A 25,860-nucleotide genomic window follows, 5' to 3' on the forward strand; every position below is an offset into this window, starting at 1 on the left:
TGCAAGCTCCAAACGCGCCACGGATGCGGTGCGCTTTGAGCTTGCAGATCGGCCATTTCCAGCACTTGACACCGTCATACGACGGAGCATAAATTAGGCATCTCTCTCACTCTCTCTCTCTCTCTCTCTTGACTTGTCTTCTCCTCTGGGACATCAGCCCAGGTCCAAACAACAAGGGATTTTTGGCATTTCTCATCACCAGTGAACCCAGTGCTTTGGCAATCGCCTGAGAAAGTCCCAACACGAGCGCGAGGATATCCTCAAATAAAAGTCCTCTCTCTCACACTCCCCCGAAACAGAGTAGCGCCACGGTCCCTTTGACAAAACAGTGAAAAAAAGGAGCGCGAGCTCTGCCTTGCCATGCGCGCGAGCACACGCAAGGCCGCGCGTGCGCAAGGCGCGCGTGTGTGGAGCGACGTGCTTTTTCCTAAACAATGGTCTCCACCCCGATGAGCTTTGGCGTGAGGATGCGCGGCGTGATGCCGTTGTTGAGGTCCTCCTCGAACTCCAGCAGCTGGCCCATGAAGTTGAGGTTGGGGGAGATGACGGGCCGCCGGGTCTTGACGAACTTGTAGGCGTCGGTCATGGTCATCCAGGTGTGCTTCATCAGGTAGGCGATGACGATGGTGGCCGAGCGCGAGACCCCCGCCTGGCAGTGGATCAGGAGGCCCATGCCCGCTTGGTGTGCTTCCTCTGGAAGACAGGAGGGACGGGTGTTAACACATTCAGAACGGGTACACGTAATTGTGTATCATTATTTTATGCTTTAAACCATTGAAAAATAGCAGATCTACAAGCTCACAGCGTGGCACCGAGTGCCACGCTTCGTGCTATTTTTTGAAAAAACTTGAAAATTTAAATTTTGACCAGATTCTATAAGTGTCTTTTGAAACCGTCTAAGATTTTTTGAAAAACCTATGTTTCTATGTCAGCAATCTGGCTAGCCATCGTCAAAGAAAAGGTCCTTTTCACTTAAATGGAACTCAGTTAGTCTGTTCTTGAGAGACTGCTATGTCAGTGGTGCTCAAACCTTTTCATGTGAAAGACCCCTAAAATGATATGTATTTTGGCCACAGACCCCCATCTCAAAATATTTAGTTCCAGGGGCTCCCCAGGAGCAAAACTTGAGTTACAAACTTTCGCTTTGAAAATACATACATTCAAAGATTTGCACACATTTTCACGACTTTTTCAAAAATAGCAGATCTACAAGCTTGTATATCTGCTATTTTTCACTGGTTAAAGCATTCAATAATTCTAGGCCTAAATGGGTTTTGTCAAATAATTATGGTTCTCAACCAGTGGTCCTTGAGGGGGTTCCAGGTGGTCCCCAGCTAAATGGAGAGCTGGCAACCAAATGGACCCTTATAGAGCCAGAGAACGATATATATAGCCATTTTTTATCGTTATAGTTATGGGCAATATTTCTCATGGATAGGTCACGCGGACAGTCATGCGCGGAGACATCCGCTATATGTTTGGATTCTGCAAATATCGATGTTTAGTTTTTGATTGATTGATTGATTGATTGAAGACTTTATTAGAAGTTTGCATAGGAAAAGGTACAGTTTCATGACGGTACAGTTCACTGGTACAAGGTCTACTAAAAGGAGATCCATGAAAAGACTAAGCTTATTTCCACAGGAAACCATTTAAGTATCTCATATAACATTGAATGACAGACGAATAGAACACAGTACTATGCAGTAGATATGTAAAGAAAAGAAAATGAAAGAACAAAAAAAAAGAATACAGTAAGTCTAAACAAACAGAAAGTATATACCGGTACAAAGAAGGGGCAGGGGAGGGTAGGGCTGGGCTAGGTTTGTTTTTTTACCAGTTGCGAACGCCTGCTGCCTGTAAGTGGTTTTTCAGGGCAATTTTAAAGGATGCTAGTGATCCACACTCCTTTATGGCCTTCGGTAAGGCTTTCCACATTTTGGTGGTATAGCAGAAGAACGGGTTTTACCCTTTGTTGGTTTTGACTCTGGGTTGAAAGTGATCTGTGGCGCTGCCTCTGGTGTTGTAATTATGGACATCCTTAATGTTTAAAAAAGTTTATCAATCTGATGAATCCTAGCGGCCCTATTTCTGGGCATGTCATAATTCGTGAACATTCAGCAAAAATAGGCAAACATTTGGTGAAAATAGCGGATCCACCGACTGGCTATTTCCGACAAGATTTGGTGTAGAGGGGAAAAAAAGGAGATGACCAAGTATTGAGCCGCGGGGGACTCCGTTCAAGGAAGTATATACTAGGGCTGAAGTGGTTATGCAACTATGAAGTGTGCTTTACACTGAGAAACACTTCTCACAGGGCCAGTGCCAGACTCCTATTAAGTGCATCTAGTATTTCCTCCCGAGATAATTCTACATCATCTGCTCTTGGCGTCAGTTCCGAGTTGCTGTAGATCCTTTGGCTATGAATGCGTCTCCTGCAAAAGGACATCATTCAGTTTCAAACAGCGTTTCAAGAAGATTTTCTGACGCTGTGTTAGGGCTGCAACTATCTAACTATCTATCGATATCCTTTTTCATTTGTCAAATACATCATATAAAATATATACCAGTAAGACTCCCTAATCGGGAGATAAGCGACCGCCAGGTCGCAGCGTGATTTTGGGGCAAAATGTGTAGGAGTAGTGACCAAAAATGTGTTTGAAAAAATCGGCCTGATGGTGGCGCTATATGGGACAGATCCATGTTGATGACATGAGTGTAGACATACTGTGTACCGATTCGCGTGATTTTAGGGCAAATTCTGTAGGAGCAGTGTCCAAAAATGTGTTTGAAAAAATCGGCCTGATGGTGGCGCTATATGGGACAGATCCATGTTGATGACATGAGTGTAGACATACTGTGTACCGATTTGCGTGATCTTCGGGCAAAAATTGTAGGAGCTGCGTCCAAAAATGTGTTTTGCAAGAATCGGCCCCATGGTGGCGCTAGAAGAGGGTCATGTGTGAATTGATGAGTGGAGGTTGTGGTTTGGCAGGCAAGGAGAGTGTGTGCAAAATTTGGCATGGATCGGGGCAACGGTTGCGGAGATATGAGCAGGGCAAAAGTGTGACGTGTGACAGACAGACTGACAGACAGCTGGTCGAGGTGTTGATAAAACACTTACATCACACATCTGGATATCCATACAGCCCATCTAGTTTGCCTGTGTCCATTTATGCCCATATATCTGATGACATTGGGACAATGATCTCCATATATGGGCATAAAACTTATGTTAATTAGTAAAGCCTGGGGATCTCCATATATGGGCATGAGGGGTACCCTAAAAGGGCATCATCTGGGAATAGCAAATATAGTTATCCTAGAAAGTGAAAATCTTACATCAAAGGCCATAACTACCTACCTACCACCATACTGCATTCCTCATTAAACTACCTACCAGTAAGATGCCTATAGGGAGAAAAGCAAAGGGCGAGGTTGCACCATTTCTTGGTCTTCTGGCCAGTGATGTATATCGGACCATTTAACCATATATGGAGACATCTGGTACCCAAAGATATTCACAGATATGGGCTTAATATTGATGACATAAGGGATCTCCATATATGGGCGTAAAAGGGATTTGGTTCCCCTGGCATCACAGGGATCTCCATATATGGGCATAAAATGGATTTGGTTACCCTGGCAACACAGGGATCTCCATATCTCCATATATGGGCATAAAAGGGATTTGGTTCCCCTGGCATCACAGGGATCTCCATATATGGGCATAAAAGGGATTTGGTTCCCCTGACATTACAGTGATGTCAGTGGCTGGTTCTACAGAGGGGATCTCCATTTATGGGCATAAAAGGGAATGTATGTATGATGATGTCAGATATCATAGACGTCATAGGACTTTCACATAACGAATAACTGAGTAAGCATGTAAACCCGTAAAATCTATATTTGGGCATGGCTGATTTATGACCTCATCATGATGACACGAGCAAACACAGCTGAATTGTATAAATGATCAGTGCAGAAACCAACAGAAGTATTTGACCAAGACTCTTCGATTTAAACATCAACAAAGGTGTGACGTTTGTTGATGGTCACAAAGGTGTGACGGACGGACGGACGGACGGACGGACGGACGGACGGTGGAGGTTTTCATAGTAAACTGCTCCCTGACGGTCGCAATTATAGACCATCAAGTCTGACGTCACTGCCGCTAGAAGGCGCTATCCCCTCGGTTCCCATTGTTATCTTGTGTGTTGAATTCCCCCTAGGGGAATTTTAGTTCACGTCATATAAGAACTGTGTTCCAAAAACGAACAAATCATCTGGGAGTTTCTGTCAGGGGGGGGGAGGCTCTGAATCGTTTATGATATTCATTCATATTTAATATAGCCTGTTTCTGGAGAAAGTGTCATTAATTCTGCCTTATGCTTGTTTTTGTAAACTCAGCAAGGCAGGCCGACAGCCAGGTCTTGAGGCTTGTGAACAGAACTTGACCCAAAGCAAGTGCATGGCAGTGCCATCATGTACCCACATGTTTTATTAGTGAAAGTGTCAATACTGCAATGTAGGAAACAAAGTAAAAGTACAAATGTATTGGTGTGGTTAAAACTATTTAGCTGGGGAAATAATAAACCAATGAGTCTAATTAACCAATTAAGCCCTATTTTCTTATGTTAGCTATTTATGAAAAGTAAAGAATAAGTGAATTATCAATCAGATAATCAAAAGATTTTGAAATGTAATCTCTTAAACCCCACCAGTCGCATTGGGGGGAAAGCTTGTGCTACGACGCGTTGTGGTAACATGTCATTAGGTCGAACACCCTTTGGATCGACCACCAAACTCTAACCAAACCCTAATCCTAACCTCAGTAAAACTATGCCTAACTCTAACCCTAACCCTAAACCTAACCTCAGTAACCGTGACGTGGGTGATTATCTAACCTGCCGACGCTCGCGGGTGATTATCTAACCTGCCGATGCTCGCGGGTGATTATCTAACCCAACGGGAGTTCGACCTATGGGGCAGTCCCCCGCCTTGTGAGCAAACAACTCAAAAAAACAAAACAGAAAATACATAAATATAGAGCCCTGAGGGACTCAACCATATGGGGTTTAAGTGGTAATAAAAAAAGGGAGCAAAATCAATTATCAACAGATCCAAAAAGAATTGAGCGGTGCCTCGGCGCTCCAACACTATTGTATAGAGTGTGTTTGTCCCGTATGTATGTACGGCGTACGCGGACGGTGTATGCATGAGGATGGCCTCAACAGCTGCAATACCGCTGGATTAGGGCTGTCACGATTATTACATAATCATCTAATCGCAATTATTTGAGGTAATCGCAATTATTTTGCATAATCGTCATAATCGTTTCCATGTTAAGAAATGTTAATATAGTTACAAACGCTTTCAAAAAGTAGTGGAAATAGAAGATCTACAAGCTCACAACGCGTCGCGATGCGACGCGTTGTGAGCTTGCAGATCGGCTATTTCCACTATCATTGTTCTTTTTTAAGTATAAAGTTGTCAAATATGTCAGTAATTATGTGTCATGACTGCCATGTACAACTTCAAAGCCTAAAAGCCAAATAGAAATGTAATTGTCAACAACAAATACACAATTAAATCATTACATTATTTGAGTGACAATTAATCGTCAATCGTGACAGCCCTACGCTGGGTGACCAAGTGGCTCTGATAAGCAACCTTGAAGTTAATGGAAAACACAAGAATTCATATAGCTTAACGAAATGAAGCTATATGACATCACTGGGTGTGATTCCCCTCCCCCCCAACCATTACCAATGAACTCGAACGCCTCCTCGAAGTACTGCCGCAGGTTCTGCTTGTTGCTGTCGGTGGCCGGCAGCCTCTTGTAGCTGAACAGGCCCGTGTCGTAGTGGTAGAGCGGCAGGTGCGTGGTGACGTTGAGCACGAAGCCGATGTTGGCGCGCTGCAGCAGGCCCAGGTCCTGGCCATAGGGATGGAACCATTATGAACATGTCATGTCACCATTATTGTGCCCAAAGTAAAAGCCATTAACAATGTTATTGTGATCCATGGTATATTTATATAGCGCTTTTATCCAAGGCGCTTCACAGAGATTGTGCATTACATTCACATTCATACACCAATGGCGGAGGAAACCATGCAAGGCACACTCCTGCTCACCAGGAGCAATTAGGGGTTCAGAGTCTTGCTCAAGGACTCTTCGACATTAACTCAGGGGAAGCCCGGATTCGAACTGGGAACCTTTCGGTAACCCTTCGTGTTCTAATATCGGTTTCTCTACCACTGAGCTATGCCACCTCTCGTCGTTGTCGGGTGGAAACCGTGTATGTCCAAAACTGTTCGTTTTGTATTTATCATTTAAAAAAAACGAAACTAGTGAAAACAGACGATCTACAAGCACACAACGCCTCGCGGTGCAAGGCGTTGTATGCTTGTAGACCTTGTATGTCCAAAACTGTTTGTTTTGTATTTATCATTTTAAAAATGATTTAAACTAGTGAAAACAGCCGATCTACAAGCACACAACGCATCGCGGTGCGAGGCGTTGTGTGCTTGTAGATCTGCTGTTTTCACTACCTTTGTGTGACGGCCTTGTATGATGAAGTAGGGCTTTACTTTGTGAAAAAACGTACAAATTTGAAACATGGAGATACAAGGTTTCTGCCCGACAGTGACGATATGCTTAAAACTCTTAACTTTTATTAACCACTTGAACACCAGCATCCATATTCTGGGGTGAACATAGCTGTTAGCTGTTAGCTGTAGATCGGCTATTTTTGGCGAACATATTTGGTGTGTAGTAGAAAGAATTTACCACGCACATTCTTTGCAGGTCCGTTTTACTAAGTATTGAGAGTTTAAGTGGTACCATTACCATATATTACAACAAAAGTACAATGACGCACGACTAGAGGTCAATTTCACGATAATTTAAAATCTCTGCGACACGATTATTGTGAGCCTATTTTTATGGTGATAAACGCTAATAGCAGTGGCGTCAGTTCAGCAAAAGCTAGGGTATGGCAAAGATGGGAGTCCTCATGGAAAATAGGCATTACATTTTGGATAATACGGTTCTATTGTGAAAAGCGATGCGAGGCATTGTGAGCATGTAGATCGGCTATTTTCACAATGTCTGAAAAATCACACTTGTGTGAACTGAGCGGTGGTGTGTGTGTGTGTGTGTGTGTGTGTGTGTGTGTGTGTGTGTGTGTGTGTGTGTGTGTGTGTGTGTGTGTGTGTGTGTGTGTGTGTGCAACAGCGCCCCTCCCTTAACATGTGTGGTCAGAAAAGGTTACTGCAGGCTACAGACCCGGAGACAGACAGACAGACAGACAGACAGACAGACAGACCCACACACACGGCCACGTATAGGAGCGTTGTGACCACCGCTCAAAAAATATATATATATACTTTTGTCAGTTTTTTACACAGGTTTCTACGGTTTCTTGGGCTGGATATGGCAGCCTGAAATGGTTTTTCAAGTGCAGCTAAACTTAGCATGTTAGTAAACGTGCCACAATTAACAATAATGCATTGCACCTGTGCAGCTGACCTGCGGAACCTGGGAATATACCATTTTGTCAAGATGGGGAGAATACAAGTGTGGAGAATATAATTATAATACCTTGTTAAAGTGACCATTTTATTAAATTTTGCATTTGTAATTATTTTACTGTAATTTAACAACATAATAACCAGCACAGATAGACAAAGAGACATTCATGGATTTATATTTAAAAGTAACTTTTATTTCCCCCCCCCCCCCCCCAGGGTATGGCAGCTGCATACCCCTGCCATACACAATTGACGCCCCTGGCTAATAGCGATTATCGTCCCATCGTGCCTACCCCGGCGTCGTGCTCGTTGCCCAGGAACAGGAAGGGCAGGATGGGCGTCAGCACGGCGTTCTCGATGTCCGGCGTGGAGGGCAGGGAGTGAGGTAGCGACGGCGACGCCCCCGGCAGGCCGGACGCCCCGCCCACCTGGTCCAGGCCCTCGTGGAGGTGCAGCGAGTGGTCACACAGGTTCTCGTGGTTCTGCCTGAAGCAGCTAAGGCCTCCTGTGTGCAGGGACGTGCAGAGAATGTTAGAGAGGCAGGGTCTGAAATATCTAAAACAGCTAGGGGTTCCCAAACTTTTTTTGTCTCAGGGGACGCCATAAATATTTGTTTTTAATCCGAGGCACCCCTACATTATAAATTTCACTCCCAGCACCTTATATTTATAGCATATCGTCGTTGTCGGGTGGAAACCTTGTATGTCCAAAACTGTTCGTTTTGTATTTATCATCTATAAAATTAACTAAACTAGTAAAAACAGCAGAACTACAAGCACACAACGCCTCGCGATGCGAGGCGTTGTGTGCTTTTAGATCGTCTGTTTTCACTAGTTTTGTGCGACAGTCTTGTATTACCAAAAGATGTACAAATTTGAAACTTGGAGATATGAGGTTTCTGCCCGACAGTGACGATATTTTTGTGATTATGTTGCGAGGAAAACGTTGAGATAATAGCCATTTTGGTTAGAACTGACTGAAAATAACTTTGTACTTCAAGTTTAAAATGATACTAAATATTTTTTCAAGTGTCCAAATAGATTCCAAATATTATCAAATGATCTCGCGGCACACCTGGACTGCCGTCGCGGCACCCCCACTTTGAAAACCCATGATCTAAAAGGGCCTTTTGGTGAAAATATCGAGCTCACAACGTGAACCTGTGAGCTAAAGGTCGGCTATTTTTTCGGTGCTTGATACCACACTGAACTAAGCATAATAAAGTGAATACAGGAGATGTGGCGTAACGGCCTGGATTTCTTCACAGAGAGGACAATTCTTTCAACATAAGAGGCTGCGTTAAAGTTCGGGAGAGTTTGGACAAGGCAATTCTCTTGAATGCCGCCTTCTGGTATGGCATGGGAAGAGGTCATTTGCATTTCTTTCGCCATAGTAAAAACTGTATTCATGGTCTGGAGAGGGCACTTTTTACAGATGGGTAAAAGGGCAGGGGCTCAAGCCCCCTTTGATGTCTATGTGTGCACGTGCCTGCTCCTGTGTTTGTGTGTGTGTGTGTGTGTGTGTGTGTGTGTGTGTGTGTGTGTGTGTGTGTGTGTGTGTGTGAAAAGAGACAAGGAGAGAGAGAGAGAGAGGAAGATGGAGGGAGCAAGCAAGGTCAAAACCAGTGTTCATAAATATTGATCAATTTGGGGGTTTCTTTGACATGAAAAGGTTTGGGAACCACAGGCTTAATGCAGAGTAAACTGGGGGTCCTTGAAAAAGTACCAAAGGTTGAGAATCACTTTTCTATGCAACAAGAAGCCCTCGCACAGCTATGTATTTATAAGCACATTCATTTGAATGGCTTCATGGTACATTCAGTTCGTTTGCGCTCCTTTCTATTTCAATTCCTTTTTGATTCATAAATGCATGGTCGTGGTGGTGGATCACCTAACGACCAGTTGCTTCCCCATTCATCACCTTAAAACCCATTTAGGCCTAGAATTATTGGATGCTTTAACCAGTGAAAAATAGCAGATATACAAGCTCACAGCCGCGCTGCGAGCTTGTAGATCTGCTATTTTTGGAAAAAGCTGTGAAAATGTGTGCAAATCTTTGAATATATGTATTTTCAAAGCAAACGTTTGTAACTCAAATTTTGCTTCTGGGTGGTCCCTGGAACTAAATATTTTGAGATGGGGGTCCGTGGACAAATACATATGATTTTGGGGGTCCTTCACATGAAAAGATTTGAGAACCACTGACATAGTATAGTCTCTCAAGAACAGACTAACTGAGCTCCAGTTAAGTGAAAAGGACCTTTTCTTTGACGATGGCTGGCCAGATTGCTGACATAGAAACAGAAGGATTCAAAAGACACTTATAGAATCGGGTCAAAATTCAAATTTTCATGATTTTTCAAAAATAGCAGATATACAAGCTCACAGCGCGGCACCGCTAAATCATAAAATAATGATACACAAAATGTGTACCCGTTCTGAATGCGTTAAGAATGAGAAATGGCTGTTTCCATTATGTTCCTCAGAGTCAAACTCTCAGGTAAACAACTTTTTAAGTCTCTCTTGCTAAGACATCTGTCCTTGTTCACTTAATAACGAATATAATCCTGTAATATTGACATAACGTTGGCGACACGGAAGACATGATCGGTTAAGAATGATGTTATACTGTCGGCTATATGCTCAGACTAACTACGCAAATGTTTGTCTTTACTCTTACTTTACCAACTGTCAAAGACAGACTTTCTGCTAGTTTACTTACGGTACATATTTGCATAACACCCAGACTCCCCTTTTTTCTCCACACGTATTCCACTCGTGGGGCATGAGGTGGACAGATAACTTTACCCCTGCCCAAGTCCAATTCCAAGAAGAGAGCTAAATTTTGAATAGTCTTCCAAGTGATGTTCGTAAAACTAAAGAAAATGCCTGTTCTAAAAGGAAACCTAGGCTTCATATACAGTATTGTACACTCAAAAAACATACAATAACACCTTTCTTACAATACATACCAGATTGATAGTGCTACTTTTTAAAATCTGTGGTATCCCTGTTGGATATCTCTTTTTATGTGATGCTTGACTTTTATCAAATGTGTTTTTGTTGTTGTTTTTAGTCATTGTGATACATTGCGATTGTAATATTTTGTATTGCTGTCAAGTATATTAATGTCTTGGACCCCAGGAAGACCAGCTGACGTTAATTTAGGTGTCAGCTTCAGCTAATGGGGATCCGTATAAATAAACAAATATCTGGCCCATCTACATTGAAATCAGATTTTGATCAAGTCTGAACAGCAAAAGAAAGATCACACCCATGAGAACTGAGCGGTGGAGGCTGTATGGCACTGTACGGTACGGTACTGTACTGTATTGTGTGTGGGTCTGCTGGGTCGTGTGTGTGTGTACAGGCCTGAGAAATATGAAAAATATCAGTACTCTACATCGACCAATACCGATAAGGGCATCAGAATCGGTATCGGGAAGGAAAAAATGTTGCTTCTTTCCAGTTAGTTTCAGTTAGTGTGAGTGTTGCACCTGTTGGCTTTAAGTGCTGGCCGGTTGGGTGGGTGGGGGGTGGGGTCCGACCACCACACAGAGTATCACTTCATTGTTCATATTACAAGTGTTGACATCATGCCAATAGTGAGGTCATTGTATGTACTCAAAACGTCTCCATGGTAACTGGGCAGGTGGGGGATCTCCTGTCAACTGTGGTCAGTCTGTGTGTGTGTGTGTGTGTGTGTGTGTGTGTGTGTGTGTGTGTGTGTGTGTGTGTGTGTGTGTGTGTGTGTGTGTGTGCGTGTGTGTGTGTGTGCGTGTGCACGTGCGTGCGTACGTGCGTGCGTGCGTGGTTCGCATTCGTACGTGCGTCCTGCATTTACTTGAGAGTAAAGCACTGAAGAACTGAAATGTTTAAAAAAACATATCTGTAGACGAGAGGTTGTAGATCCGTAGACTAACTATAAAGAAGTGCTTCAATGGCTGATGTCTGTTTTGTAATGGCAATCTAAATCGACAAAGTAACGTGCAACTAAGGTTTTCAAATAAATGTAAAAAGCACAATTTTACCCTTTGAGAAGTAAAGTAAAAGTAAAGTAGCCTAAGTATCTGAACATTGTACTTGAGGTAAGGTAAGGTAGGTAAGGTAAATTTATTTATAAAGCGCCTTTCAAAACAGTCGTTACAAGGTGCTGTACAGTGGATACAATGAAATAAAACAAACAAACATCATAGAACAAGAATAAAACAAACAATAGAAATGAATAAACAATACAAGGAAATAAGTAATATTACGCACCAAAATGTATCCTAAATAAATGAGTTTTCAGCTGTATTTTAAAAACATTTACTGACTCAGCATTTTTTATTGACAATGGTAGATCATTCCATAATGTTGGAGCTACTATTGCAAAGGCTCGATCCCCTTTTGTTTTTAATTTAGTTCTAGGGACTTTGAGTAGGCCCTTGTTTGAGGACCTAAGCAACCTCACATTCGTTTTGAGTACAGTACTTGAGCAACTGCACTGTTTAACAACCCATTCAGAACGGGTACACAGTATTGTGTATTATTATTTTATGCGTTAACTATTGAAAAATAGCAGATATACAAGCTCACAGCGCGGCTATTTGATATATTTGAAAAATTGTGAAAATTTGAATTTTGACCCGATTCTATAAGTGTCTTTTGAATCCTTCTAAGGTTTTTTGGACAAACCTATGTTTCTATGTCAGCAATCTGGCCAGCCATCGTCAAAGAAAAGGTCCTTTTCACTTAACTGGAGCTCAGTTAGTCTGTTCTTGAGAGACTACTATGTCAGTGGTTCTCAAACCTTTTCACGTGAAGGACCCCCAAAATGATATTTATTTGTCCACGGACCCCCTTCTCAAAATATCAACAACAGAAAGATATCACATTAAACAGGATTAAAAACAATAAGATAAGCTTGTTTTCATAGTCCTTGCTGCTTATTTCTCACACAGAATCTGGCAACAGTGGTCATAACTACACAGTGACAGAACGGGCCCTGCTGAGCTGAACCTTGGGTGACACACGGGGGAATTCCAGTGAAGTTGCCTTTATGCTTGTTATTCTGCAATGGTACAACGTATATTGTTGTTGTCGGGTGGAAACCTCGTTTGTCCAAAACCGTTTGTTTTGTATTTATCATTTAAAAATGATTTAAAATGGTTAAAATAGCAGATCTACAAGCACACAGTGTTCAAGTGTTCTTATAGATCTGCTATTTTCACTAGTTTTGTGCAACAGTCTTGTATGGGGAAGCAGGGCTTTACCTTACGAAAAAAACATACACATGTGAAACTTGGAGATACGAGGTTTCTGCCTGACAGCAACGATATCCATTTAACAAAAACATTTCCCCAACATTTATTTTACGTGGGTGCGAGCTCTCAAGATATCACCGTATTGCCAGAACTAAGTTGAAAGATGAGGTACAATGTTGTTATGCACAAGTTCAACCCTTACCAACATTGTTTGAGGTTTCGGAGCCCCATTGACCACCAATATGATAAAACATTATGTGAAAAGAAAATGCTGAGGTCTGCGTACATCATTACAAGGTGTGGATTAGCTCACACACGCACGCACGCACGCACGCACGCACGCACGCACGCACGCACGCACGCACGCACGCACGCACGCACGCACGCACGCACGCACGCACGCACACACACACACACACACACACACACACACACACACACACACACACACACACACACACACACACACACACACACACACACACACACACACACACACAGTTATAGACAGATAGTCTGCAGAGCCATGCTGCCATACAAGCAAAATAATCTAGTGCCTAAAACATTATTTCTGCCATTTCAAGCAATGTGAGCGCAATGAAGTTTGCCTTTCCATTAATTGTGACTTGTGAAAATAAAAGTCAGATTTGTACCTTATTTCTCCATATTTCAATGTTTTAGGTTTTTCTTTTCCATAATTGAATGCCCTACTTCATCATACAAGAGTGTCACACAAAAGCAGTGAAAATAGCAGATGTACAAGCCTTGGCAAATGCAACATGAGAACTTGTGGATAGGATATTTTCATAATTATCTCCAAGTGTCAAATGTGCAAGTTTTTTTGTAAAATGAAAGCCCTGCCTCATCATAAGACTGTTGCACAAAACTAGTGAGAATAGCAGATTTACAAGCACACAACGCCTCGCACCGCGAGGCGTTGTGTGCTTGTAAATCTGCTATTTTCCCTATGGTCTCCACCCGACAACGACGATTTGTTAGCCAAGATACCAATAAAGCCAGAATAATGTTCTTGTGGGTGTGTGGATACACTGTACTATACGGTACTGTACGTTATGTGACTTGATCCACAGTAGTGTACAAGGGCTGTTGAGCCACACTTCGTCACATGCCCATGTTAAGGTGGCTAGTAAACAAATTCAGAGGCAAACACAAACTGAACAAACTGAAAAATATATGCCCCCTTATTTTGACTCACCCTGAGCCAGCATCTTTGTGTTTAGAATGCACTCAATTGACAAATATAGTCCCCCCTTTTTTTCCCCCAAGGCAGTGCGAGAATAACAGACCGTCCAAAAAGCGGCACATTGTGCAGAGATGAGGTCTGTGGACTGTGACCGTCTGTCATTATCTCTGACTAAACTCACACAGAATAAGACCATACAAATGTCTCTCTCTCTCACTTTCACAACCCAATGGCTCAGTTACCTCTCTCTCTCTCTCTCTCTCTCTCTCTCTCTCTCTCTCTCTCTCTCACTCTCGCTCTCGCCCCCACTCTTGGCTTTTCACACCATGTACCAAGTCTTTCCACTGCTAGCCATAAACAAACTGACATTTGTTTATTACACAGCTCTTATCTCCATATTTTTTACTTTTTATGTTGTTGTTTTTTTTCGTAAACGAATGGCGCCTACTTCGGCATACTAGAGTGTCACACAAAGGTTGCTCAAAACTCGAGTTTTGAGTTTGTAGATCAGCTAATTTTGCAATTTTTGAACCCTCAAAAGTGACAGTGTAGAACATACAGTATGAGGTTTCCACCTGACAATAACGATATATAAACTACCCACAAAAAGTTCGGAAACTTAACTTCGGTCCATTCTTTTTCTTGTCCTTATTACTGTGGTAGAGTGCAATTATTCAATGCAGCAAAGGTGAATACCAACAGGGCAGTATGGCAGGCCATTTTGGCAACAGGGCGCAACCCAAATGTTTGGGTCTGCTGCTCATTCCACGAATGACCAATGCTTACAAGCTGTACCGCGTAAGGTGGTAATCAACGTATTATTAAAGGGAAGGTATAAAGGACCGAAGTTACGTTTCCGAAATTTTTGTGGGTAGTTTACACACTGGACACTACAGCAGTGGTTCTCAAAATTTTTCGTGTCAAAGACTCCCAAATTGATATGTATTTGGCTGCGGACCCCCAACTGAAAAACATATGTGCCAGGCAGGGACCCCCAGAAGAGAAGATTCGTGTTAGAAAACTCGTTTTTTGACACGCTGTGAGCTTGTATGCTATTTTTGAATAGCCAACATATTAAATATGGATAAAGAGGTTCAATGATTGTGATGCTGTATTAACCCATTCAGGCCTAGGGTTATTGACCGCTTAAACAATTGAAAAATAGCAGATATACAAGCTCACAGCGCGGCATCTTGTAGATCTTGTAGATCTTTTTGAAAAATCATGATATTTCTTTGCAAGTATTTGAATATATCTATTTAAAAGCGAACATTTGTAACTCAAATATTAGCTTCTGGGGGGGTCCCTGGAACAACATATTTTGAGATGGGGGTCCGTGGCCAAATACCTGTAATTTTGGGGGTCCTTGACATGAAAAAGTTTGAGAACCACTGATTCAGAGGAAGGATTTAGAAGTCGGGTCAAAGATCGGGTCAAAGATATTCAAAGACTTGCACTCGTTTTCACGACTTTTCAAAAATATCAGATCTACAAGCTCGCAGCGCAGCACTCGGTGCCGCGCTGTGAGCTTGTATATCTGCTATTTTTCTAAAGTTAAAGCATAAAATAACGGTTAAAGTGGTTAAATTCTATCGCGACTCGGGCGTGTTCCAGGTATTTGAGAGTTAACACATTTAGCTGGGGACCCCCTGGAAACCCCTGAGGACACCTGGTGGTCGCTGGAGTCTGGACCCCACTTTGAGAACCACCGCAGTGACTGCACTACAGTGTACAAAGATAATTGCTGGGTCTCGAGAGGATAGTGCAGAATGTCTTCAAGCAGTATTATTAACATAAATATTAAGTCAATCATAGAAAAAGGTTTAGCAGAGGCCTGCTCTCTGAAGCCCATCAAATCATCATTACCTTGCAAAGGCTTGTGGCCAAACATGTCCGCAAGTAAATATTAGATGCAAATGATTTGATCCTCTTCCATTCTGCCTTTGTATTCAGTGTGCAGGACTCTGCTAATTTCTTCTTTTTTTATTTTTATGACTCCTTATTGGAAAGCCAACAAACTGTTTATGAGAACACACAGAGAAGACAATCATAGGGCAAGGTGATAATATCTTCATAAATAATAATTCACCACTGATGCCCGCCATGGGCAAACATACAATTACTGTACTGCTGCTGCTAATACTACAACTACTACTGTTACTACTACTACTACTACTACTACTACTACTACTAATAATAATAATAATAATGTGCACACCCTGTAGAAGCTGTGATAGAACATAGTTGACAAACAGCCCTACAATGAGGGTGTGGTGTGTGTGTGTGTGTGTGTGTGTGTGTGTGTGTGTGTGTGTGTGTGTGTGTGTGTGTGTGTGTGTGTGTGTGTGTGTGTGTGTGTGTGTGTGTGTGTGTGTGTGTGTGTGGATCCCTGTGAACTCACAGTGGACCTTCCACCCCCTCTGGATCTCTCTCCCCCGTGGAACCCCAAGAGATTCCAGACTCCGAATTCCTCCTGGCCTCATCATGGCTATCGATGATTCAAGGTGTACTTCCCCTGTCCTTACGCGAGGACGCGTTCGTGGAGGGGGGGTACTGTTAGGATGACGGATCACTTTCGTAATCTTACGTCATTTCTTCCCCAACTGAATACTATAAAGTTCATCCAAAACCATAATTACTTTGATCGTTGATTAATTTAAGATTACTAGCAATAGATTGTAATCTGTAGCTATTCCTTCCCATCTGAACCATTCTCTCTCAAAGTACAGAATAACTCCTTAATATCCATTAACGATCGAGGAAGAGCCTTGCAGCTCAGAATCCCCTCTCAACTCATAGTTGAGTCTTGCAATTGAGAACCTCACCTTTCCAACCTTAACAGTGTGTGTGTGTGTGTGTGTGTGTGTGTGTGTGTGTGTGTGTGTGTGTGTGTGTGTGTGTGTGTGTGTGTGTGTGTGTGTGTGTGTGACCTAACCACTTAGACTCTATACCGTATACTTCAGCTTATCGGGGTCCCCCAGGGGTCTATACTTGGTCTCCTCCTTTTTCCCTTTGTTTCCCCCTCTTTTCCAAAAGTAGCCCATAGCCTACATTAAGCTCCCAATGCATTGGCTATGTGTTCGTAGCTGTCATGACATGACCAGAATAGGGACACTCATTCATGTCGAGGACCCCCCAAAATATATGTATTTTGCCACAGACACCCCCATTAGAACATATATGTTCTTCCAGGGACCTCAAGAATAGAAGATTTGTGTTAAAAAAAAATGATAAAAAATAGCAGATGTATAAATGAACTTGTACATCTGCTGTTTTTGAATACATCAGGGTTCCCCAATTAGTTTTCTCCAAGGGCCGAATTATGTCTAGGGTACCAAGCCGAGGGCCACAACATTGCAGGGGGGAACGGGGGGGGGGGCAAACAACGCCTCGCACCGCGAGGCGTTGTTTGCTTGTAGATCTGCTGTTTTCAAAACTTTTGTGTGACGGCCTTGCATGATGAAGCAAATTTGGAGATACGAGGTTTCCACCCGAGAACGACGATATTCTAGTGTTGTTGCTGCTCTTATACCACCATTATTATTGGGGTTGGTGGGGGCCAGACAGTAGCCCCCCGCAGGCCGCAAATGGCCCACGGGCCGCCTATTGGGGAACCCTGGCCTACATGGATAAAGTGATTAATTACTTTTTGCTGTGGACCCTCTGTATAACCTCCCCAAGAAGGAAACCTTATATGGTAAATTTTGCATTTGTACAGCACCTTTATCCAAGGCGCTTTACATACACCTTGTGTTCTAATTAATGGAATTTCTACGATTTTCCTTTGATTTCTTCATGAAATTACTGAAAAAAATTATCAAAATGTGTTTCTATTCTATTTCTATTGTTAGGGAAGTCTCTCTTTTAAATGTGAAGGCAGAGAAATGACACGGCTTTACCAGAATGACAGTTCAGGTAAACACAAATGACAACCATATAGCAGCAAAACGCACCTACCACCAAAGAGAGCTAAAAGGAAAAGAATGGAGAATCAGATTTAACACTGCAAAAGGAACAAGTCAATGCTAAGCCCAAGTGGGCTACATCCAGCATTGATATAAGCTAAGAGTTGCTATAATTAATAATTTTATGTTGTTATAATTGTGAATATGCTATGTAACATGTATCGTCCACCGTAGGCTATGTAATGTATGTACAGGGGTGTCACACCAAATTCTGGGCCCTGGGTACAAAGATTCACTGTGGGCCCCCATGAATGAAAAATAGCAGATATACAAGCTCACTGCGAGCTTGTAGATCTGCTATTTTTGAAAAAATGTGAAAATGTGTGCAAGAAACCTATGTTTCCATGTCAGTGATGCTCAAACTTTTTTCATGTGAAGGACCCCCAAAAGGATATGTATTTGGCCACGGACCCCCATCTAAAATATTTAGTTCCAGGGACCCCCCAGAAGCAAAATTTGAGTTACAAATGTTTGCTTAAACAATACATATATTCAAAGATTTGCACACATTTTCACGACTTTTCAAAAATAGCAGATCTACAAGCTCACAGCGCGGCACCGAGTGCATTTTTCAATAGCTAAAGTTACTAGGGCCCCTCCACCTTGGGCCCTAGTAACTCAGTCCCACTTTCCCCCCCTTTGTGACGCCCCTGTGTATGTATGCCAGTCCTTCACGTTTGTATATCGAGAGAACCGTTCATCCGATCAGCTTCACACCAGGTCGGTGTACTGGCGAGGACCAAGCAGTGTTGAGTGGACTGGATTAGGACTGTCGCAATTCATAATCGTTTCCATGTTGAAAAATGTTGTAGATCGGCTATTTCCACTTTTTTAAGTGTAAAGTTGACAAATATGACAGTCATTTATTTGTATATTTACTAGGTTATGTGTCATATCTGCCATATGCAACTTCAAAGCCTAAAAGCCAAACATAAATGTAATTGTCAACGACAAAAACACAAATTAAATTGTTAACCGCAATTATTTGAGTGACAATTAATCGTCAGGTAAAATGTTATAATCGTGACAGCCCTAGACAGACACGCGTTCCTAATGGTGGCCAGCATGATCCACAAGGGCACCACACTGCTAACCACATGAACCCTAGTGTCATCCCCTCATATACCAGGTAGTGCATTCACCGAATATTAGAATATTCGAATATCAAAGTCACTATTCGACGTTGTTCACCAAAGTCGAATATTCGCTTATTATTATTATTTTATTGTTTTCTCTTTAAAAAATATATAGTTTATAAAGCGTGGCTAGATAGGAAGTCATAATAATGAGTTGTCAATGCCCCTGGTGGATGAATTTGTTAATGCTCTATACCAGGGGTTCTCAAATCTTTTTAGGCCGTGACCCCCAAAATAAATATATTTGAACTGGGGACCCCCACCCTGACAAGCACTTGGAATTGTAGATATTACATTTAATGTGACTCGGTTCCGCAGATAAATATTGTGAAAATAGCAGATCTACAGTACATGCTCACAACATGTGAGCATGTAGATCGGCTATTTTCACAATGTTTGCCTCTTGCTTACTTAATATTTGACAGTTTGGCCAGTCCTGTCGAATATTCGACTATTCGAATACTTTGAGGTTGAATAATTCGAATACTAAAAATCACTATTCGTGAATGCCCTAATACCAGGTAGGCGAAAATTTAGCAAAAATAGGCAATCATTTGGTGTATGGGGGAAAAAGGATTGGGGGAACAATCCCTGGACAACTTGAGTATATTATAGGGCTCAAGTGGCTAAGATACATCCTTTTATATGACATGGTTGACTCAGGGCGGAGAGATATGGACAGACACTTGCTGGGCCGATGGAGAACGAGGCAGAGAACAGTGGATTCCCTCAGCAGCACAGCAGCGAACACTGCCTGCATTTCATGAGAATTCAATCTGCCTGCTGGTCAGTGCTAGTCAGTGCTAGCTGCTCCTTCAAATGGACTGAGAAACACACACACACACACACACACACACACACACACACACACACACACACACACACACACACAGAAGATAGGAGCCTCCTCCATCAAACAGGGAGAGCAGAGGAGAGGAGAGGAGAGGAGAGGAGAGGAGAGGAGAGGAGAGGAGAGGAGAGGAGAGGAGAGGAGAGATATGGAGGTGCTGTGATCTCATCTCATTGCAAGACGGTGTCTAGAAGGCATATGACAGGCACTCACCACCCAGACCCCAACCCGGGCATACTTGTCCAACATCACACACACACACGCACGCGCGCACACGCACACACAGGCACGTGCACACATACTGTAGACATCAAAGGGGGCTTGAGCCCCTGCCCTTTTACTTGTCTGTAAAAGGTGCCCATGAATGCAGTTTTTACTATGGTGAAAGACATGCAAATGCCCTCTTTCCATGCTATACCTGAAGGCAGCGTTCAAGAGAATTGCCTTTGTCCAAACTCTCCTGAACTTTAATACAGCATGTTGTGTTAAAATAATTGCTCTCACCATGTAGAAATCCATGCTGTACGCCACCTCACCAGTATTGCCTTTTTTATGCTTAGTTTAGTGTGGTATCAAGTACCGAAAATAGCCGACCTCCAAGCTCACAACGCATCGCGCAGCGACGCATTGTGAGCTTGGAGGTCGGCTATTTTCAATATTTTCACCAAAAGGCCCTTTTAGAAATGTCAGCCCCTGCCTCTCTAACATTCTCTGCACATCCCTGCGCACACGCACACATACACGCACACGCACACACACACACCAAAGATAGAAGTCATGGCTCCAGCCCGGGGACGTCTAACTCAACAGGACTCCCTATTTACTAACAGCTGAAACACATTCCTAAACACTCAAAGCATGTTATATACTCAGCTAGAGACGCGTACGCAGCCTGCTACAACATGCTAGGCTGATGATTAGGCCTCATTAACAGAAATCAGAAGGTGCTCTACACTGTATTTCCAACTGCTGTACAGTTTGTTATATTGGACATCATATTCAAATATTACTGACCGAAAATATATCGAAACCAATATTTAGAACCAATGACTTGACTTGGATCTCACGAATATTTTGAAAATAGCCAATGTACAAACTCTACAAATGAGCTTGTCTGAAGAACTGCTATTTTCGTTATTACAAAAACATATATAATTCATTAATTGTAATGGCCGCAAAGGTTTGAAATAATCGTCATATGAAGTCATTTAGGTCAACGTTTACGCGGTTACCTGCCCTTGAGTTCTTGAAAGATGCCGTGGAACAATTCAAATTCCATTTCCACAGAGGTAACATTTACTTACTAAAATTATTTTTTTTGTGTATGAGGGAGTTTAAACCCATATGGGCCCATGGGTACAATTTGACAGCTTCACACTAAATAGGATGTTCGAGGGATGATGAAAATCCTTTATGGTCGTGTTAACCGAAGACCTTAATTAAGGCATTTAACCAAAAATCGGTAAAAAAAAAGAAAGAAACATAGACTTTGAGAGAGGAAGTGCAGGATGCTAACTGGTTTCCGGGTTAGGGGACTAGTAGTCCTTTTGAGCACTGTCACGCCTCTCACAGGCACGGACATGCATCGATGTAAAACAACCTTAAGTTCACACCTCAACAACGTTTACAAACTCTGCAGTGTCACACTCACACCAGGGTGATTTATGCATATCAAAAGACCATTATCTAACCTGTTAACTCCTGTAATGTAGGTGTTAAGGGACGTGCGTGTGACGTCATTAAAATTGCGACCCAACATAGACGCTGTAGGGATGGGACAATACGAAAAGTCACGATTATTGTGACCAAAATAATGGCGAATTCAGATATTATCGCGACAATCAAAAAATGCCACTTTTATCATCCACTTGAACCCCTGCATCCATATTCTGGGGCAGATCTACAAGCTCACAATGCTTCGCATTGCGACGCGTTGTGTAGAGTGAAAAGAATAAGTATGTTTACTGGTGTGTTTTACCAATTGTAGAGGGTTTAAGTGAATCAAAGGTGAACTGATCCCAGCTTATTACGAAGGACAATTTCACGAAAATCTCCGCGATACGATTATTGTGAGCGTTTTCTTTTTATCACGACAAACGACAATACCGATTATGGTCCCATCCCTACAACACAGCCTGTCCTCTCCTACCTTTGAGGATGATAGGGTCCTTGCCCTCCCTCCTCAGCGACTCCAGCACCACGTGCAGCGGCTGCGAGGGCGTCAGCCGGGAGGGCTCGGCCGTGCTCTCGTCGTAAACCACGATGTCTTTGGAGAAGATGCCCTTGAAGGGCTCCGCGGCGCGGGGGTCCTCGCGGCAGGAGAGCAGGTCCAGCACGGTTATCTTGCCCTGCTGCAGCCGCCGCCGGCTGATCTTGTCCGAGCAGTTGATGTGCACGGCGCCCCGGACGTGGCTCTTGTTGTACTCCGTGAAGGGCCGGCAGTCGATGACGACGGGCATGGGCGTCCCCGCCACGGGGTGCCCCAGCGGGCAGCAGGTCAGCCGCTTGGCCAGCTCATTGGGGTGGATGACGCGCACGGACGAGAGGAGGAGGAGGGCCTTGTGGGCCGGGGGGCCGGCGTGGGGGGCGAGGACCGGCGAGGTGCCGGCGCTCAGGGCCTCGTGGTTGCTGGAGGAGGGCCCGCCCGCATAGCTGCTGAGGTTGGGGCTGCTAGCACTCACCTGGCTGTGGCTCTGCTGGGCGGGGGCGTCCTTCTCATAGGTGCTGACCGAGCAGCAGCTGGCACTGCTACATCCACACGACAAGGAGCGCGTGGATCCGTTGGATGAGGGCATATACGTTATGAGATTGGTGGTAGTCGACTGGATCTTCACCACGGTGGTAGTGTTGATGATGGTCTTGCCTACGCTGCTGCTGCTGCTGCTGCTGCTGCCGCCGCGGTGGAGGTGATGGTGGTGGTGGTGGTCCCCTCCGCCGCCGCTGCCGCTGGTGGTGATGGAGTCCAGGAAGCTGGTGGTGTCCAGGCGCAGTTGGAGTTCCTGAGGTCGGATTGGCCTTGGCAGCGCCACCACAATTCTGTCGTCGAGAGGAGACGGAGGCATGGGGAGGCCGCGGGCGGGGGACGTCTAGGGAGAACTCGACAAGCGGCTCTGCGAGGAGGAGAGAGAGAGAGGAGGAGCACGCGGTCAAGGCCCTGTGGGCTTTCATTCAGTGAAACCGTAAAAGAAAAACCTTACAGTGATCATTTTGCTTTCTCATCCTTACGTGTCTATTTGGTTCCTTTTGCACACTCTTGGGTTTACAAATGGATAGATTTAACACAGGGATCTACCAGTGAGAGGACGTCCGAACGTGAAGGAGCGATTTTGTTTCAAAGAACGCCAAGGATTCGCCGACCGCGCCGCAAAGGCCACGAGCGGCGACCGAAGAGTTCGGCGCACCCCCTCGTGTCCGTCCGTGTGATCGACTTGCAGAAACCAGAAAAGGGTTTTAATAGTCATGTCAACACCTGCAGGGCAACACCCAAGTTGGTGGTGGTTGAAAAAAAATCAAACCTCGGTTCGAAGTGGAGCGGTGAATTTGAGCAGCTGTACCCTATGTGAGTGAGTGAGTGAGTGTAAACTGTGCCTGTGAGTGAGTGGTGAGTGTGCCTGGCCTGCACAAAACAGCGCCCCTCCTTTAACTAGTGTGTTGTGTGTGGCCACTCAAGGTATTGCCAGGCTACGGACAGGGCCAGCCACCCAGCCAGCCACCCACATACCCACGGACATACCTGTCTATTGGGAGCGCTTTCACCGCTCCAAAAAGACACTGTCCACTGTTTTAGAAAATAAAACCAGCATATCGTCGTTGTCGGGTGGAGACCTTGTATGTCCAAAAGCGTTCATTTTGTATTTATCATTTGAAAAATGAACTAAACTAGTGAGAACAGCAGATCTACAAGCACACAACGCCTCACGGTACGAGGCGTTGTGTGCTTGTAGATCTGCTATTTTCACTATTTTTGTGCGACGGCCTTGTATGATGAAGCAGAAGCAGCAAAAATGTACAAATTTGAAACTTGGAGACACAAGGTTTCTGCACGACAGTATGAAACTGAAACTGAATCACTTTTGAATGAAATGGACATAAATGCCTGCAAATGCATATTGTGTGCACTGTGCAGTCACAGTGTAATGATGCTCCCACCATCCCCATGTATGTGCTGTATGTCCAAGCTTCAGCTTGTGTCTACAGCTGGAGCCTCTCAGTGGGGCTACACAGCTTTCTACACATCAGTGACAAAAAAGATAAAATGCTGCATCAACGCTACGCCGCAGTTTGGTCTCTCCCTCAAAATGGGAAGTCAGGGTGCAAAAAAAAAAGAAAGAAAAAAAAGAGAGAAAATAAAAATAAAAGATACAATAACCCTCTACCAAAAAGCACAATCATTTAAAAGCCATGTCATCCTCCCACTATTATGTAAAAAAAATATATAGTCTATATATTTTTTTTTTTTTAAAGGGAAAAAAAAGCCCCCCGCCAAGCGACGTCTGTCCCTGTGAACGTGTGTGTGTGTGTGTGTGTGTGTGTGTGTGAGTGTGAGAGAGAGAGAGAGAGAGAGAGAGAGAGAGAGAGAGAGAGTGTGCGTGCGTGTGTGTTGTCCTGTGTTGGTCGTGGTGTATAGCAGCAGCGGTACACGTTCAGCCCAGGGAGAAATCATTCATGGCAAATTCATTGAAGAAACCGGCATGAGAACGTGCTGAGAATATGATATAGCGTTCCGGGCTCGGAGCGAACGGTCCGATCATCTTCTCGCATTATAGCCTACACAAAACGCAATCTCCATTCTGACTCCAAAAATTAAGAAATAAAAATACATTCATGCCTGGATTTCATTTGGAAGACATTTACGTCCGATAACTTGTTCGCTATGGTATGGCTACGAATTAATACACATTTAAACCGAATACAAAAAGAGAAGAGAGATCGAGGCTATAGCAGGCCAACACAAATCTAGATTACATTTTAAAGCAAACCCAATAATCGGATATTGTTTTGTTTGTGTGCGTTTAAATGCAATCGCGATAAAATCATCGTCTTGGCTATAATTTTCCCATAAAGAATATTATGCGTCTGTGTGTGGCTGTACTGTACAGTGTACAGTTGATCCTGACAGCTATAACTTCTACATCGATATAGTGCAGATTGATTCAACTATCGCACAGGAGGAGGGGAAAAAAAGTTGCAGGCTACTTACATGTATTTGTATGATCAGTATGTTTCGCCTTATTGCGGGAGGTGGGCTGGGTGTAGAAGGGTAATAATAATAATAATATTATTATTATTCTTCCTCTAAGGCTGGCTGACAGGGGCGCCTCCATTCAGCAGCGTCCCGGTGTGGCGGTGGATGTGGCGGTAGGTACTTGAACCCCACAGAAATAACACTGAAGGAAGTCAGCCAAGCTACAGGAGCGGTGCTGCTGGTGGTGGTGGGGGGAGAAGGGGAGAGGGGGAGACGGGGGAGCGATTGAGGGGGAATCGAACCAATGCGTGGCTGCGTTCATATGAAAGGGGATTCGTTGTAAGCCCGGCCCCGCAAAACAAACGCCCCGCAACGGGGAGGGGTCTCCTTAGGCTGGCACTGTGTGACGGAGATTGCCGAGTGAACGCACGGTCCCGTCCCGAGTGCGCACGAAAACGAGCGGCCATGGTGATGATGTCATTGGAAACCAATCAAAAGTCCCTACATGCCAATTTTGTTGCTGCAAGGAGCCAAGAACCCGAACACTGTCAAAATCCAGAGTGTTTGTTTAATTGCGACCGTAGCTCGCATTTACTATCAAACCCTGCACAAAGTGTAAGTCAGTCCGTCAGTCAGTCTGTCTGTCTGTCACACCTCACACGTCACACTCTTGCCCTGCTCATATCTCCGCAACCGTTGCCCCGATCCATGCCAAATTTTGCACACACACTCCTTACCT

At 43.8% G+C, this 25,860-nt stretch overlaps 1 protein-coding gene across 1 annotated transcript; it reads right to left on the reverse strand.

Moving 5' to 3' along the window:
* Positions 1–427: 427 nt before the first annotated feature.
* dusp10 (dual specificity phosphatase 10) lies at positions 428–25,265 on the reverse strand (the record flags this gene model as incomplete). Its single annotated transcript, XM_080744079.1, has 5 exons — positions 25,137–25,265; positions 22,086–23,046; positions 7,830–8,041; positions 5,770–5,938; positions 428–693 (listed from the first exon to the last, which is right to left on the reverse strand). Exons 2-5 carry the CDS (start codon positions 22,996–22,998, stop codon positions 428–430), a joined length of 1,560 nt encoding a protein of 519 aa, XP_080600205.1. The 5' UTR covers positions 22,999–23,046; positions 25,137–25,265.
* Positions 25,266–25,860: the final 595 nt, after the last annotated feature.

This window comes from Nannobrachium achirus (assembly GCF_963921795.1).
Source record: "Nannobrachium achirus genome assembly, chromosome: 16".
Taxonomy (NCBI): domain Eukaryota; kingdom Metazoa; phylum Chordata; class Actinopteri; order Myctophiformes; family Myctophidae; genus Nannobrachium; species Nannobrachium achirus.